At 46.8% G+C, this 12983-nt stretch overlaps 5 protein-coding genes across 5 annotated transcripts in view; 4 read left to right on the top strand and 1 right to left on the bottom strand.

Moving 5' to 3' along the window:
* The window catches only part of PHALS_12252 (uncharacterized protein), a gene marked incomplete at both ends in the record, with an annotated part of 320 nt that extends 269 nt beyond the window's left edge, over positions 1-51 (top strand). Inside the window, one exon of the mRNA XM_024727764.1 lies at positions 41-51. Within this exon, the coding sequence (XP_024578309.1) occupies positions 41-51 (11 nt within the window). The remainder of the gene's footprint in view (positions 1-40) is intronic.
* A 3203-nt stretch (positions 52-3254) lies between these two features.
* Positions 3255-3785, top strand: PHALS_12251 (copia proteinlike; the record flags this gene model as incomplete). The annotated part of the gene is made up of 1 exon (XM_024727763.1): positions 3255-3785. One exon carries the CDS (start codon positions 3255-3257, stop codon positions 3783-3785), a length of 531 nt encoding a protein of 176 aa, XP_024578308.1.
* Positions 3786-5783: 1998 nt separating this feature from the next.
* On the top strand, positions 5784-6629 carry PHALS_12250 (gag-pol polyprotein; the record flags this gene model as incomplete). The annotated part of the gene is made up of 1 exon (XM_024727762.1): positions 5784-6629. The coding sequence occupies one exon, from the start codon at positions 5784-5786 to the stop codon at positions 6627-6629; it is 846 nt and encodes a 281-aa protein (XP_024578307.1).
* Positions 6630-8223: 1594 nt separating this feature from the next.
* On the top strand, positions 8224-10849 carry PHALS_12249 (agc protein kinase; the record flags this gene model as incomplete). The annotated part of the gene is made up of 3 exons (XM_024727761.1): positions 8224-8228; positions 8302-8388; positions 8455-10849. The coding sequence occupies 3 exons, from the start codon at positions 8224-8226 to the stop codon at positions 10847-10849; spliced, it is 2487 nt and encodes an 828-aa protein (XP_024578306.1).
* Positions 10850-10964: 115 nt separating this feature from the next.
* On the bottom strand, positions 10965-11867 carry PHALS_12248 (bifunctional fold protein; the record flags this gene model as incomplete). Its single annotated transcript, XM_024727760.1, has 1 exon — positions 10965-11867. The coding sequence occupies one exon, from the start codon at positions 11865-11867 to the stop codon at positions 10965-10967; it is 903 nt and encodes a 300-aa protein (XP_024578305.1).
* Positions 11868-12983: the final 1116 nt, after the last annotated feature.

Raw genomic sequence — 12983 nt, 5'->3', positions numbered from 1 at the left:
TCGCAAATTTATCATTGTTGCATTATTCCAACCTTCATAGTAGATGGCTAGGAGTACTGATTGCTGTGAGCAAATTGTCCGCGTTTTAGGAGCATCCGGTGAAATCGGAACGATCAGCTTGTTGACCGCTATTCAGACGACACTTCGTATTGATGTGGGATCCGATAATTGGGGGAGATTCGATGATGGGTGTGAAATTTCTGCGTAGTTCTCGCCGTATGGAGTGATCTTCTTTGTCAACAGACTATGTGTCCACATCATCGCGCCCCCGGCCAGAACGGAAGATGAGCTTGCCAAACAGAAAGGTCTTCGAGCTCGCTTCTTGGTTTCACAAGAATTTCCGTTTGAAGCCTATCGCGCTCGTCTGAGTCTCAAGGAGGTAGCTCGCGTGTACCCGCAATGTGGACAATACCTGTAGTGCTCGGCCCTGGCGAAAGCGCTACAGATGACGAAATGCTCTTTTTGCGATAATTCAAAGATTGTGACATATATAACAACTTCAGGGAGAATGGGCAGGTGCATTGAGCCGGCGGCAATAGTTAAAGTACTCAAACGTCCGTCACGCTGTCAGCAGCTGAGATATCATGTCATACGTTTGTGGTGTTGTATTTATTCGAGCGTGTTTATTTTGATATAATAAATGTTTTATCGCAATACGTAGTTAAACACTCAAATGTGTTATACCGAGAGTCGTGCCACCGATTTTTCATGGCTTATCGAAGCCCTATACGGTCGTGGAGGCGACCGTAAAGGGCTTCGATAAGCCGTGAAAAATCCTCAAAGAGTCTTGGGCGTCGGTTATAATTGCCTGACGCTCCACGATGGAGGGAAGTCAGCTTATGCTGTGGCGCTGAAAGTGCGGTTAAGTGACATCGTCACTGTTCGCTTGTTCGAAAGTTGGTGAGGGAGTGCACGTCCCCTCTGAAGGCTTTCAGTCGTATCATTTCCCCTTGACATTTCCTCAGCTTGGCATATTTAGAACCACTGCAAAAGCCGCCTAATTTTGAATACATATATTCTCGTGTGGTGATAGTCTGCAGTGGGACTGATATTCATGGTATCGAAAATATATTGCGGCAACAAGCCCCTGAATCGAACGTAACGAAAATGTGCTAACGGCTCGACGTGAGCTCTGTTCAGACCTGTATTTGTCGATCATACACTACCTCCTTCCACTGAGCAACACTATACTGCATTTGTGTTTGTCTTCCTATTATTTTTAGATATATATCTTTTGTTTTAACAAACAAGATTCGTCCGACGAGAACAGTTTGACGACTATGCGTATCAATAAACACCACAAGGTTGCTTCGTATATCTACTGGACATCTATGACTGTCGCACTGCTTCGTGGGCGAGGGTCATTGGCGGGTCACGCAGTATCTGGTTCCTGGTGAGACCATCAACTGGTTTTCAGCACTGAGTGTGACGATCTTCATTTCCAACGGCGCCAAGCGCTCCACCGTCACATGAAGCGACGCATTTGTCAGCTCAACGGCTAGGAGACGCTCCGACAGAGCGAGATAGTCCTCAACATGAGGCAGCCGGTGCTCAATGTGCTCCAAGCTCTCTAGGACTTCCGCACAGCGGTATACAACCCCAGCATGACGCTCAGCGGAGTCCCGATTGCGACGGATCACGTCCACAAGAACTCGAAGAGCATCGCGATTCACCGGACGGCGATCGACACAGTCGTCATCGCCCGCAACAAGCTCTTCTTGGCGAGAATGGTGGTGTCCACTATCACGTGGAACGTCTTTTGGGTTGACGTCGCCGACAGGATCAAACTCAGTACCTTGTAAATTGGCGGAGGTACCCCGACTTCGAGAATTCGTGGGAGTTGAGGTGCCACTTCGGTAAGACTGACCAGACGTTGCTGACGCTAATGATTAGAGGAAACATGACGTTCCGCGTCGTAGTACGCCTCGCGCTTCTCGGGAAAAGCCAGGGAGGTTGAAGGGGTAATGAGCCGAGCTCAAGCTATGGCTCTGAGCTTCTGCGGACGCATACTCACCCGTTTGAAAGACCGCGGGAGTATTAAAGAACACTCCATACGTCGCAGGGCGACATTCCGGAGAGAGTCGGCGACTCGCCTTGAGTTGGCAAACTCATACCGAAGATGGCGCTTTAAACGCGAGTCCACCTCCCTATGGCTCAACAGTAAGTTGTGCAGCGAGGAAAGTTTCCGGTACCGCTGCATCCATCGCTCAAAGAGCTCTTCGTCATCTGCAACGGTTTCGTCAGGGGCGAGTATAACAGGAATCGTTTACATTGCGAGTAGAGGAGCTTTTTCTTTTTGAGCAAGAAATCAAGTGCGGTACGTATCCTATGAGACTTCTTGAGGGATCCCGATAGCGTTCTGGGCTGCACTTCCCTTAAAGCCTCCTACGTACTGTCCGGAGTTTCACCGCGTGCAGAGAACGAAGTAGGGCTCTACCCGCGTGCGTTCTCGGAACAAGCGAGGCTGAGTGGCTACCGTGTCCTCGACACAGAGCTTATTGAGAAGACAGATGAAAGAAAGTCCCGGTGATGTTGCGGTGATTTAGGCAGGCGAGCCTCGTTGGAGGCGACAGTTGATTGTGAACTGTAGGTGTTCACAATCTTGATGGGGGGAAAGTGGAACAGGGTTTCACATGCTCGGGTGTGAAGGGTGTGGGTCACACACGATGGTATGATCAGGCCACACTTAAACAACAAGGCAGTATGTGGCTGATACAGCCAGTAATGATTAAGTTAATAAGATTTTACAACAAAGATACAAAAGCCTATAGATTTAGCTGTAGGCGGCTTTGCCGCAAATAAAATCGAGAAATACAGCTTTTCCAGGTGAACGGAAGAGGTTATCAGCCTTGGGTTAAGGTTGTAGTCGTTGTTAGAGATGCGCTTTGCCGTGCAGAGTAGTTGTGCCAAGGAAGCGTTTCGACGATCAGCCGCCAACCGGTAGTAGATATCGTCAATACCGGTGTGAACAGGCTGATTGCGCAAGTTGCAGTTTTGTGGGTAAGCCAAGTATCCAGTGAAGTATTCAGCAAAGAGACTCTCCAAAAACGAATAACAGGTACATAAATGCAGAAAGGAATCCAGTAGAATAGTTAGTAAAATATTCTAAATAGGCTTAGAGGTAGGACAGCGAACTAAGGACTTAAATATATTTTATCTGCATTTTGCCATCTACGGCACAGGTGCCTTTCTTTACTTCAGGTTATGAGCCCAAGCCCAGTCTTCTTTGCCTCGATACCGACCACGCTTTAGTCATGGACGCTGCCTCCGCCACCACTGCCCGTATCAACGAGTTTGATGGTACAAACTTTCACACTTGGAAGTTCAAGGTGCAGATGGTGCTTGAGGAGCAAGGCCTTTGGGTAGTCGTGTGTGGAGAGATCAAGCTGGAACAGTGCGTAACATCGTTGGACCGATCCACGTACAAGCGCAAGTCTCGCAAGGCGATGGCGATCATCTGCCTTGCAATGGAAGATTCTCAGCTACCGTTGGCTCGTTCTGCTAGTGGTGCGCATGATGCTTGGTCACGGCTGAAAGGTCGTTTTGAGAAGAAGAGCCTAGCGATCAAGCTATTTCTTTGTCGTCGATTCCTTACGGTTAAGATGGAAGAAGGAGAAGATGTGCTGGAGCGCATCAGCAAAATCAAAACGCTGGCGGAGCAGCTCGACGCAATAGTCTATCCGGTCAGTGAGGACGACCTGGTCATTACGCTTCACGCCAGTGTCAGCGAGTCGTACGCGTTTCTCATCACAGCATTGGAGTCAAGAGCCGACTCGTTGTCATAGGGGATCGTGACGTATCCGCTGCTACACGAAGAGTTGAAGCGCAAAGAGCAAGGTGGCGGCGTCGATGGAGCCGCACACAACCAAGGTCAAGCGTTTGTATCGACGTAAAGAGGGGGCGGCGCAAGGGACGACAAGTGCCGGTGGAGGGTAACAGAACCTGTCACTAATGCGGTGAACATGGACATTGGACTGCCGAGTGCCCAACTCGGAATTGCGAGAATGCCGAGCGACAATGGCCGCAGCACGCAAACATTGCACAGAATGATGACAATTCTGGCGATTATCTTCTCTCGGCTGGCGACATTGCGTGTATGGTCAAGTCAAATTGCGTGTGGCTGATTGACCCTGGTGCGACACAGCACATGACGTACTCGAAAGAGCACATGAATAATTACAAGAAAATTGCACCAGTCAATGTGCATCTCGCGGACGATGGCGTGGTGCAAGAGATTGGAACGGGCGATATTGTGATGTCGATGATGACACCACGTGGAATGAAAAGGGTTTGTAAGCAGATGCTTGGCATAATTCAAAGCTTTCTCGCAACTTGTTTTCCGTTGGACGTTTTACCAAGGAAGTTGGTCCAGTCATTTTTGAGCGTGATGGATGCTTTGCGGAGGCAAAGGAGGTTACGCTTGAAGCTTGGTGTCCGCGAAGGAAAAGGACTGTTCAAGCTATGTATGAAGCCAATTAATGTGGAAGAAGCCAATGTGACAAGCTCGTTGGGGTGCCATGGAGACAACACGTCGTACTTCGACTTGGACACATTGGCTATTCAGGTCTTGATACCATTGTCAGGAAGAAATATGGCATTGGTATCAGACTTGCATCAGTGAAGCAGTGGGAGCCATGTCATGGTTGCGCTCTTGGCAAACAAACACATGCTATCTTTCTACCTCTCATCGCGCTACAAATTGTTGGAAGTGGTCCATAGTGACGTTTGCGATCTGATGCAGACAGCTACATCTAGCGGCACGCGATTCTTCGTTATGTTCATCGACGAATACTTGCACTTTACCATGGTGTACTTGCTGCGAAAGGAGTCAGGAGTTGCAAGCATGTTTGCTTCTTTTGTCGCATACGCAGAGACTCAGACTGGAAAAGTCGTGAAAGCTATTTGTTATGATTATGGTGAGTATCTGTCTGGCGAACTAGCAAAGTTTTGTCAGCGCCGTGGTATTGTGCAAAAGTTTACGCCGCCATATACGACGCAGCTTAACGTATGGCTGAGCGTATGAACAGGACATTGGTGGAATGTGCGCGTTGTATGATTGAACACGCGAACCTTCCTAAGGCGTATTGGGAGAAGCAGTAATGACTGCTAGCTTCTTGCGCATTCAGTGTCCCACGCGTGGAATTTCCATGGCACAGCCCCCCTATGAAGTGTGAACTGGAAGCAAACCCGTATTGACAAACCTAAAAGTATTTGGTTGTCATGCGTTTGTGACGGTTCCTAAGGAAAAACGCGCTAAGCTTGATGCTTGAGCCGAGCTCTGCCGTTATATTCGGTATTCCAAGCTTGAAAAAGCATACCGATTCGAAAGCATACAGAGTGGTCGTGTGGTAATAAGCCGTGATGAAAAGTTTCTTGAAGACGTCTTCGAGAGTGGAAGTCGCGATTATTGTTGTGATCAAGATAACTTTGAAGACATTGGAAATACAGATGAAGAAACACAAGCAGAAGATCAAGATAAAAACAAGGGTGATTTAGGCACCAAACGACATTCTCGTATGCAGTCGCTTGAAATCACCACAGAGACTCCTAGTTTAAAGTGTTTCGTTCAGTGCGATGGATTCAAAGGCCTCGTTATGTCCGGAAATAAACGGCATCAGCAAAAGAGATCTCATGTGGAGTTGGCGGAGCTTCCCAATGTCAAGCGCTCAAACCAGTTCAACGAGCAGCAAGGACTTGACGAACTGTCAGCTATGACTGACTGCTTTGAAGCTGCTTACGTCATGAGTTCAGTGGGAGAAGTGCCGACCAACTTCAAGGTGACAATGAAATACAGCGACGCTCATGAATGGGCCAAGGCATGTGAATCGGAAAAGGAGTCACTAAACAAGAACAAGACGTGGGATCTAGTGCCGCTTCCAGAAGGACGCAAAGCGATCGGGAACAGATGGGTCTTTTGGGTTAAAGAAAATCAAGACGGAGAGGATGAACGCTACAAAGCGCGTCTGGTGGTCAAAGGATTTGCACATAAGTACGGCATTGGTTACGAGGAAACTTTTGCGCCAGTTGCAAAATTTGCCTCAAGCAAAGTATTGCTTAGCCTCAGTGCCATATATGATCTCACGGTTCATCTGATGAATGTGAAGATGGCTTTTCTAAATGGACTTCTTGAAGAAGACATCTTCCTGGTGCAGCCCGATGGTTATGTTGACATAAGTCATCCCAATGATGTGTGCAAGTTGAAAAAGTCGTTGTATGGGATCAAGCAGTCGCCAACAATGGTGAATCAGATGATTGATGATTTTATGCTGCAACTGGATTTGAAGAAGTGTGAAACGGGTCATTGTGTGTTCACAAAGCGTACGGTTCTAGAAATGATTTTTGTTGCTCTTTACGTTAACTTTCAAGCAAGCAGTAGGCACGGGCTTCAAGGCTATTCTGATGCGGACTGGGCTGGCGATATCGAATCAAGACGAAGCACAAGTGGATACGCATTCATGATGAGCGGTGGTGTTATCAGCTGGCGAAGCAAGAAACAGCGCACGGTGACTTTTTCATCTATTGAAGCCGAATACATAGCGCTCTTAAAAGCAACGCAAGAAGCGAATTTGCTCAAGACGTTTCTTTGGAACGCAATGTACTGGAAACAAGCGATGCAGTCAAATTTTTGAAGACAATCAAGGCTGCATTGCGAACGCGAAGAACCTCGGTTTTCACAAGCGCACAAAGCATTTCGACATTCGTTACCATTTTGTACGTAAGAAGGTTGAAGACGGCCAAGTTGCTCTTGAGTACATCTCGACGTCGGACATGCTGGCGAATATAATGACCAAGGTAGTTCCTGCAAGTCAGTTCTGTACTCTTCGAATTAAGCTCGGCATTCAAGCACCAAGAACAGCCGAGTCGACTAGAGTGTTGTTAAAGATGCGCCTCGTCGTGCAGACTTGTGGTGCCAAGGAAGCGTTTCGACAATATTACCCGTGTGGATAGGCTGATTGCGCAAGTTGCAGTTTGTGGGTAAGCCAAGTATCCTGTGAAGTATCCAGCTTAGAGGCTATCCACAATCGCATAACAGGTACATAATTCCAGAAAAGAATTATTTATTTGGTAGAATATTCTAGTTAGGCTTAGAGATAGCACAGCGAACTAAAGACCTTAAATATGCTTTCTTTGCGTTTTGCCATCTACAGCACAAGTGCCTTCCTTTTCGTCAGTAGTTACCCTTGGAGTAAGCGGATTGCGATCCGCTACACTCGTACTGATTCAAAGTATAGAACGAAGTCACCGATCATAACCAAGCTTCGTCTGAGCGAAAGAGCTACGGTAGCCCCGCTGCACACTTTGTGCAGTCTTATGAAGTCAAAAGTAGTGTGAGTCCCAATTTTGGCCACAGCATAGTGAAGTAGGGTGTGACGGGGCAAGTCGTTACACTTCCGGTCCAATCGCACGAAGTTCACATTACTATTGGTGTAAATGTGAATGTTCGCAATACCAGAATATCAGTTCTTATGAAGATGGTTCTGAAAATAAAGGCAGTTCTATTATATGAAAAGCAAACACATATATTTATTATGGCTTAGCCCTACATATATGCAATCTTACTGTATTAGGCTTACGAACAAACCTCTGCGCGTTTATTAACTGATATTCTGTAAGTAAATGATCTGTTTGTGCAATGTGCACGGCTACCTGCATGTAGTGCGCATGTAAACATTGGTATAGCATGTATGCCGTTGCAGAAGAAAGGACAATAGCCTAACCTCAAGAAGCATTAGATGTCGGCGATGCAGGCTGGTCGTCGGCACCGTTTATTCCGAAAATAAACGGTTTGGTGTGTTTGAAGCGGCGCAAAAATCTTGTGTGCAGCGATAAGAATTCGCTTGCCGCGCACACAATGTCAATAATCTGGGAATCCGTAAAGCGTGACAGACGGTTTTAACGCAGCACTTAGTCTGGTGCATAGAGCGCCATTACTTTAAAGCGTCGTTTATACCGAGCATGGTAAGGATGAAGCACAATTTGCTTTGTAAAAACACTTTTTGGAATTGGCATTTGTACTTTTTTTTAATGTGAAAATTGACGAAAACCCAACTCGTTAAAACTTAGTAGGTTATAGCATGTTTTTGCAAAAAAGATGGATGGGCAGCCTTATAAGAAGATTAGGCGAATTTATATTGGTAACACTGCCGGCACTGACTGTCTCGCTTGTTTGATCTCCCCCTTGATATCTCGCACTCTTCAGCAATAACCCACTTCACGCGTGTCATGGTGTCAGTAGCTTGAACATCCGTGACTGCATTCAGCTCAATTAATCATCTCCTCCTTTGTGTTTAATCATCGCAGGGGAGACAAGAAGCGAAAACCCTCACGTGACTTCCCGGCATACGCACACGTGCCTCTGGGCAAATTGCACCCTAATGGTGTCTCCAAGTAAGTGCTTTAAAATGCTATACAACACAGCACAATTACTGACATAGTGTCAACCCTTGGCCGCAGAGTGCGCGTGGACCTCAATACGATTGCAGCATCCGTGCCACCGATGCGCGACCCGTTTCACATTCTTAATTTTGACGAAAACGACAGCAGTAGCCAATTCAGCGCACACAGTTCTGCTATGTCCGTCGACTCAATCTCGTCCTTTCTGTCAGTTGACGACTCGTTAATGTTGGCAAATGCCAGCCATGAGGACGACAAAGAAGCGAGTAAGTTACCGAAGGAGCAGCGACCTTCGCAGCCAGCGGATGAGAGGGAATATTTTGAGCGAATGTGGTCCGAGAACTTCAAAAACTCGGAGGCGCAAGTTCAGAGTCCGACGGAATACCTTCCAGTAGGTGCCGCTGGTCGTTTAAACCGTATCAAAGGGTACTCCGTTGCACGGGATCTCGTATCACACAAATTGTATGCTGTCTTTCGACTAGAAATTGAGTGCATTGTAAGTGAAAAGCAGTGGACAGTGTACCGGCGTTTCCACGATTTTAAACAGCTTGCACACCGGCTAAGAAACGAATCGGTGCGAATTTCAACTGTCCCGACGCGAACATTCATGCGGTCACTGGACCCGACATTTTTACAAAAACGCCAAGTGGAGCTCGACAGGTGGCTGCGCGAGATTTTGATGCTGATAAGTCTTGAAAGTTGTAGAGTGGATACGGATCGATACGCTGAGTGTTGTGGCAGTCGCGGCGTTCACGCTAGTGTCCGTTTGATCCGTTACTTTCTTACGCATGAGGCTAATGAGCCCCCAGATTTCGAAGACTTTCCGGTTCCTCCGAGTTGTTCTTCTATTTCGTCGAGTGGAAAATCATTCTCGAATTTGGGCTTAGGACGACCGCCATTGTCTAGTACATTTGAGCAAAAGACCGAATTAGAGTCGATATCACATGGAATTGAAACTCTCGGCAGTTCTTGTGGCCGCAGAACCCGTGCTGGATCGGCCGATCAAGCTTCAATTAGCTCACGCACAGGCCGAAGTTGTACCGACTATGGCAAATATGGTTTGTCTTGTGTTAGTAGAGCGCGCGGAGTATCGGCTGACGAGATGCCGAGTGTTCGAAAAGAAAAATCTGCGAAATTGCTATCAAAGGAAGAAGTTTTAGACGACAGAGATTCCCCGTTTGATGCGCTGACAGTGGCGGAGCAGAGGCGAAGTGTCATTTTACAGGATGTGGAAGACGAAACTGAAAATAACGAAAACATTTCAGAACGGCGGAAGGACAAAGTATCGCTGAAGCAATTTGATGTGCTTCGTATGATTGGCAAAGGCTCGTTTGGTAGAGTTTTGCTGGTACGAAAAAAAAATTCGTCTCAATTATTTGCCGTCAAGATTCTAAGTAAACCTGCGATTGTGCAGAAGCAGCAAGTGGAACATACAAGAACCGAGCGTCGGGTTTTGGCTTCAATTACACACCCTTTTGTTGTCTGTTTGCACTATGCATTTCAGACAACGGACAAATTATACTTTGTACTAGATTATTGTCCAGGTGGTGACTTATTTTTCCACTTGAGTCGATGTGGATGTTTTCCTGAAGCAATGGCTAAATTCTATGCTGCCGAAATTGTCTTAGCGCTTATTCATTTACACGAACAAGGCATCGTGTATCGAGATCTGAAACCCGAAAATATTATGCTTGATGTGGATGGTCATGTAAAGCTTGCAGATTTCGGGCTGGCCAAGGAAGGTATAACAAGCGAAGTAGATGGAACTCATACTATGTGTGGTACACCCGAGTACTTGCCACCCGAGATTTTGAACCGTGCTGGCCACGGCACAGCGGTTGACTGGTGGAATTTGGGCATGGTTCTTTACGAAATGTTGACTGGAAGGCCGCCATGGTACACACAGGACCGACAAGAGTTATTTAATCGTCTTCGTTGTGCCGAGCTTGCATTTCCACCGGGATTGACTCCTGAGGCGATGAACATCATCGAAGGCTTTCTGATGCGCGACCCCACTAAGCGTCTGGGGGCAATCGATGTCCGTGAAATTACATACCACCCTTTTTTTGCAGAGATCGACTGGAATTTGTTATATAATCGCCAGGTGCAGCCTCTCTATCGCCCGTGTCAGTATACTGATCCGATAGATGCTGCGAATTTTGAAGAGGAGTTTACAAAGCTACCGCTGGCTCAAATTGATAGTGCGGGGTTAAGTGTCGCAACGAGCGAGTTGCAAGGAAAATGCGGCAACAGTGAAGCTCCTGGGCGAGAGCTGGCTGACAATGTGGTTGCTAATGCCGAGGCAGCAAGAATGGGAGCAAACTTGTCCAATGGCATTGCTAACAGCAATGATGTAAGCTGTGAGCGCAATAGCACGCTTCGGAATTTGTCATATACATTCGCTGGCTTTACGTACGACGGGACGAATTCGTCACTCGCAAAATCAGCCAATTAAGTTGCTCGGCTTTGTTAATCAAGTTAATTCACCAGAATAGTGTAATAGCATGAGGCAGAGGAGTTAAGCGAGAAATTAGGTTATTGGACATGTGTTACCCGTTCAAAACTTGCTCTCAATTGCAAGATGCAGCAAACTTGGCGCATTTCACCGTGTTCTGCATGAGCATCGCAATAGTCATAGGTCCAATGCCACCAGGCACTGGCGTGATTGCGGAGACGCGGTCACTGGCTGCAGCAAAATTGACATCACCTACAATCCTGTATCCCTTCTGATTACTAGTATCATCGACGTAGTTGATCCCGATATCCACAACTACAGCCCCTTTAGCAAGCCAGTCACCCTTCACCAGCTCTGGCTGACCCGTTCCGATAAAGACAATTTCAGCTTGTCGAATCTTGTCAGGCAAATTCTTCGTCTTTGAGTGGCATGTTGTCACTGTAGCATTAGCTGCCAGGAGCATAAGCGACAGCGGTAAACCGACAAGCCGTCCACGGCCGAGGACAGTTACGTCTTTGCCAGCTAGCTCGATGCCATTCCGAGCCAATATCTCAAGACAAGCCGCAGGTGTACAAGGTTCCAATCGTAACTCCTGATTTAGGTTATTTTTTGTCTTCGGTTCTGCAAGTCGAGCAAAGTGGTGCGAGTGCAGTCCATCAACGTCCTTAAAAGGACTAATGGACTCTAGTAGCTCATCTTCGTAAGATTTTAAAGCATCAGGAAGTGGCAGCTGTAATAAAATACCATGTATGGTTTTATTGGTGTTGAACGATTGAATTAAAGCCGAAAGCTCAGTGAATTTGATGGACTCAGCCAACTCGTGCACCTGTGGTGTGACACCAATGCGTATGCAGGCATTCTTTTTAAGACGAATATACGTCTTCGAGTCATGATTAGTACCAACAAGCAGCAACACGAGCGTAGCTTTCAGATTGAGGGTTGAAATGACCTTCTTGAGCTCCGTCTCGATCTCCTTGCTACACTGCCTTCCATCCAGAAGTTTTGCCATTGCATTCATTACCTGGTGTTTGGCAAAATTCTAAGTCATAGGTATTGGATATCGTAGTCACTAATTCGAGGCATTTGCCTTCAAAATCCAGCATTCGAGAAGCATTACCCACGTTATTTTCTTCTTTTTCTGTAGAGCAAAACACAACAACAACACGTTACGAGCTCAAGCGAAGCCTTGAGTAACGACAAGCTCGCAAGCAATTAGATCAAACAGCACCTGAGTTTAAAAACTATCTGCTTTCAAAGTCTTCGAAACCACAGCACAGGCGCAAATTGTACGCCATACGGCCATCATCGCCGATGCTTGGTGTTCACCATTGAAGTAAAAGATGCTGATCATCAAGGCAAGCAAGGTCATCCACCACCATAGTAGTGATAACCTGACCATCATCTTAACTCAAAGGTATTCTATCTTGTTTTCGCTACGAGGGATGAAACAACGAGGTTGCCGTGCACTTTGCAACGGATATGCTTCGGGTCAAAAAGACTGCGTTGACGAATAGATAGTGGTTGAGCTCGTTAGGTCCACCCAGAAGCGGGATAGAGAGCCCTTAAAGTAATCAGGTGCAACGTGCAGCGGGGCTGCCGTAGCTCTTTGCTTAGAGGAAGCTTACTAAGGTCTCCAACCTTACGTTCTTTACAAGAACCAGCAAGAGTGTAGCGGATCGCAGTTCGCCACCTCCAAGAGTACTCAAAATCTCAACCAGGGTCAAGACGCACTTCCGTCCAAAATTAAAACTGTATTTATCTGTTTTTTTTTGCGGCAGAGCCGCCTATATCTAACACCTTAGCTTCTCCTGATTAAACAGTTATACGTAATTAATATGCGTAACTACTGGCAATCCTGCCACGTAGTGGCTTCGTGTTTCAGTGTAGCCACACCATTGTGTGATTACACCAACTTGTGTAATCCACGCTTTTGAGCGGTCACACCATCGTGTATGACCCGCCCTTTCATACAAGGGTATGTGTAACCCCGTTACACAATGGATAAGCTTTGGTTCAAAAATACTGCCTTGACGAATAGACAGTAGTCGAGCCCGTAAGCTCCACCTAGAAGCGGGACAGAGAACCTTTAATGTTATCGAGTATCTGTTGGTGCCGCTATTACAGATCTGACATA

The sequence above is a fragment of the Plasmopara halstedii genome, assembly GCF_900000015.1.
Source record: "Plasmopara halstedii genome assembly, contig: Scaffold_614, whole genome shotgun sequence".
Taxonomy (NCBI): domain Eukaryota; phylum Oomycota; class Peronosporomycetes; order Peronosporales; family Peronosporaceae; genus Plasmopara; species Plasmopara halstedii.
This window is presented reverse-complemented; position numbering and strand designations above follow the sequence as displayed.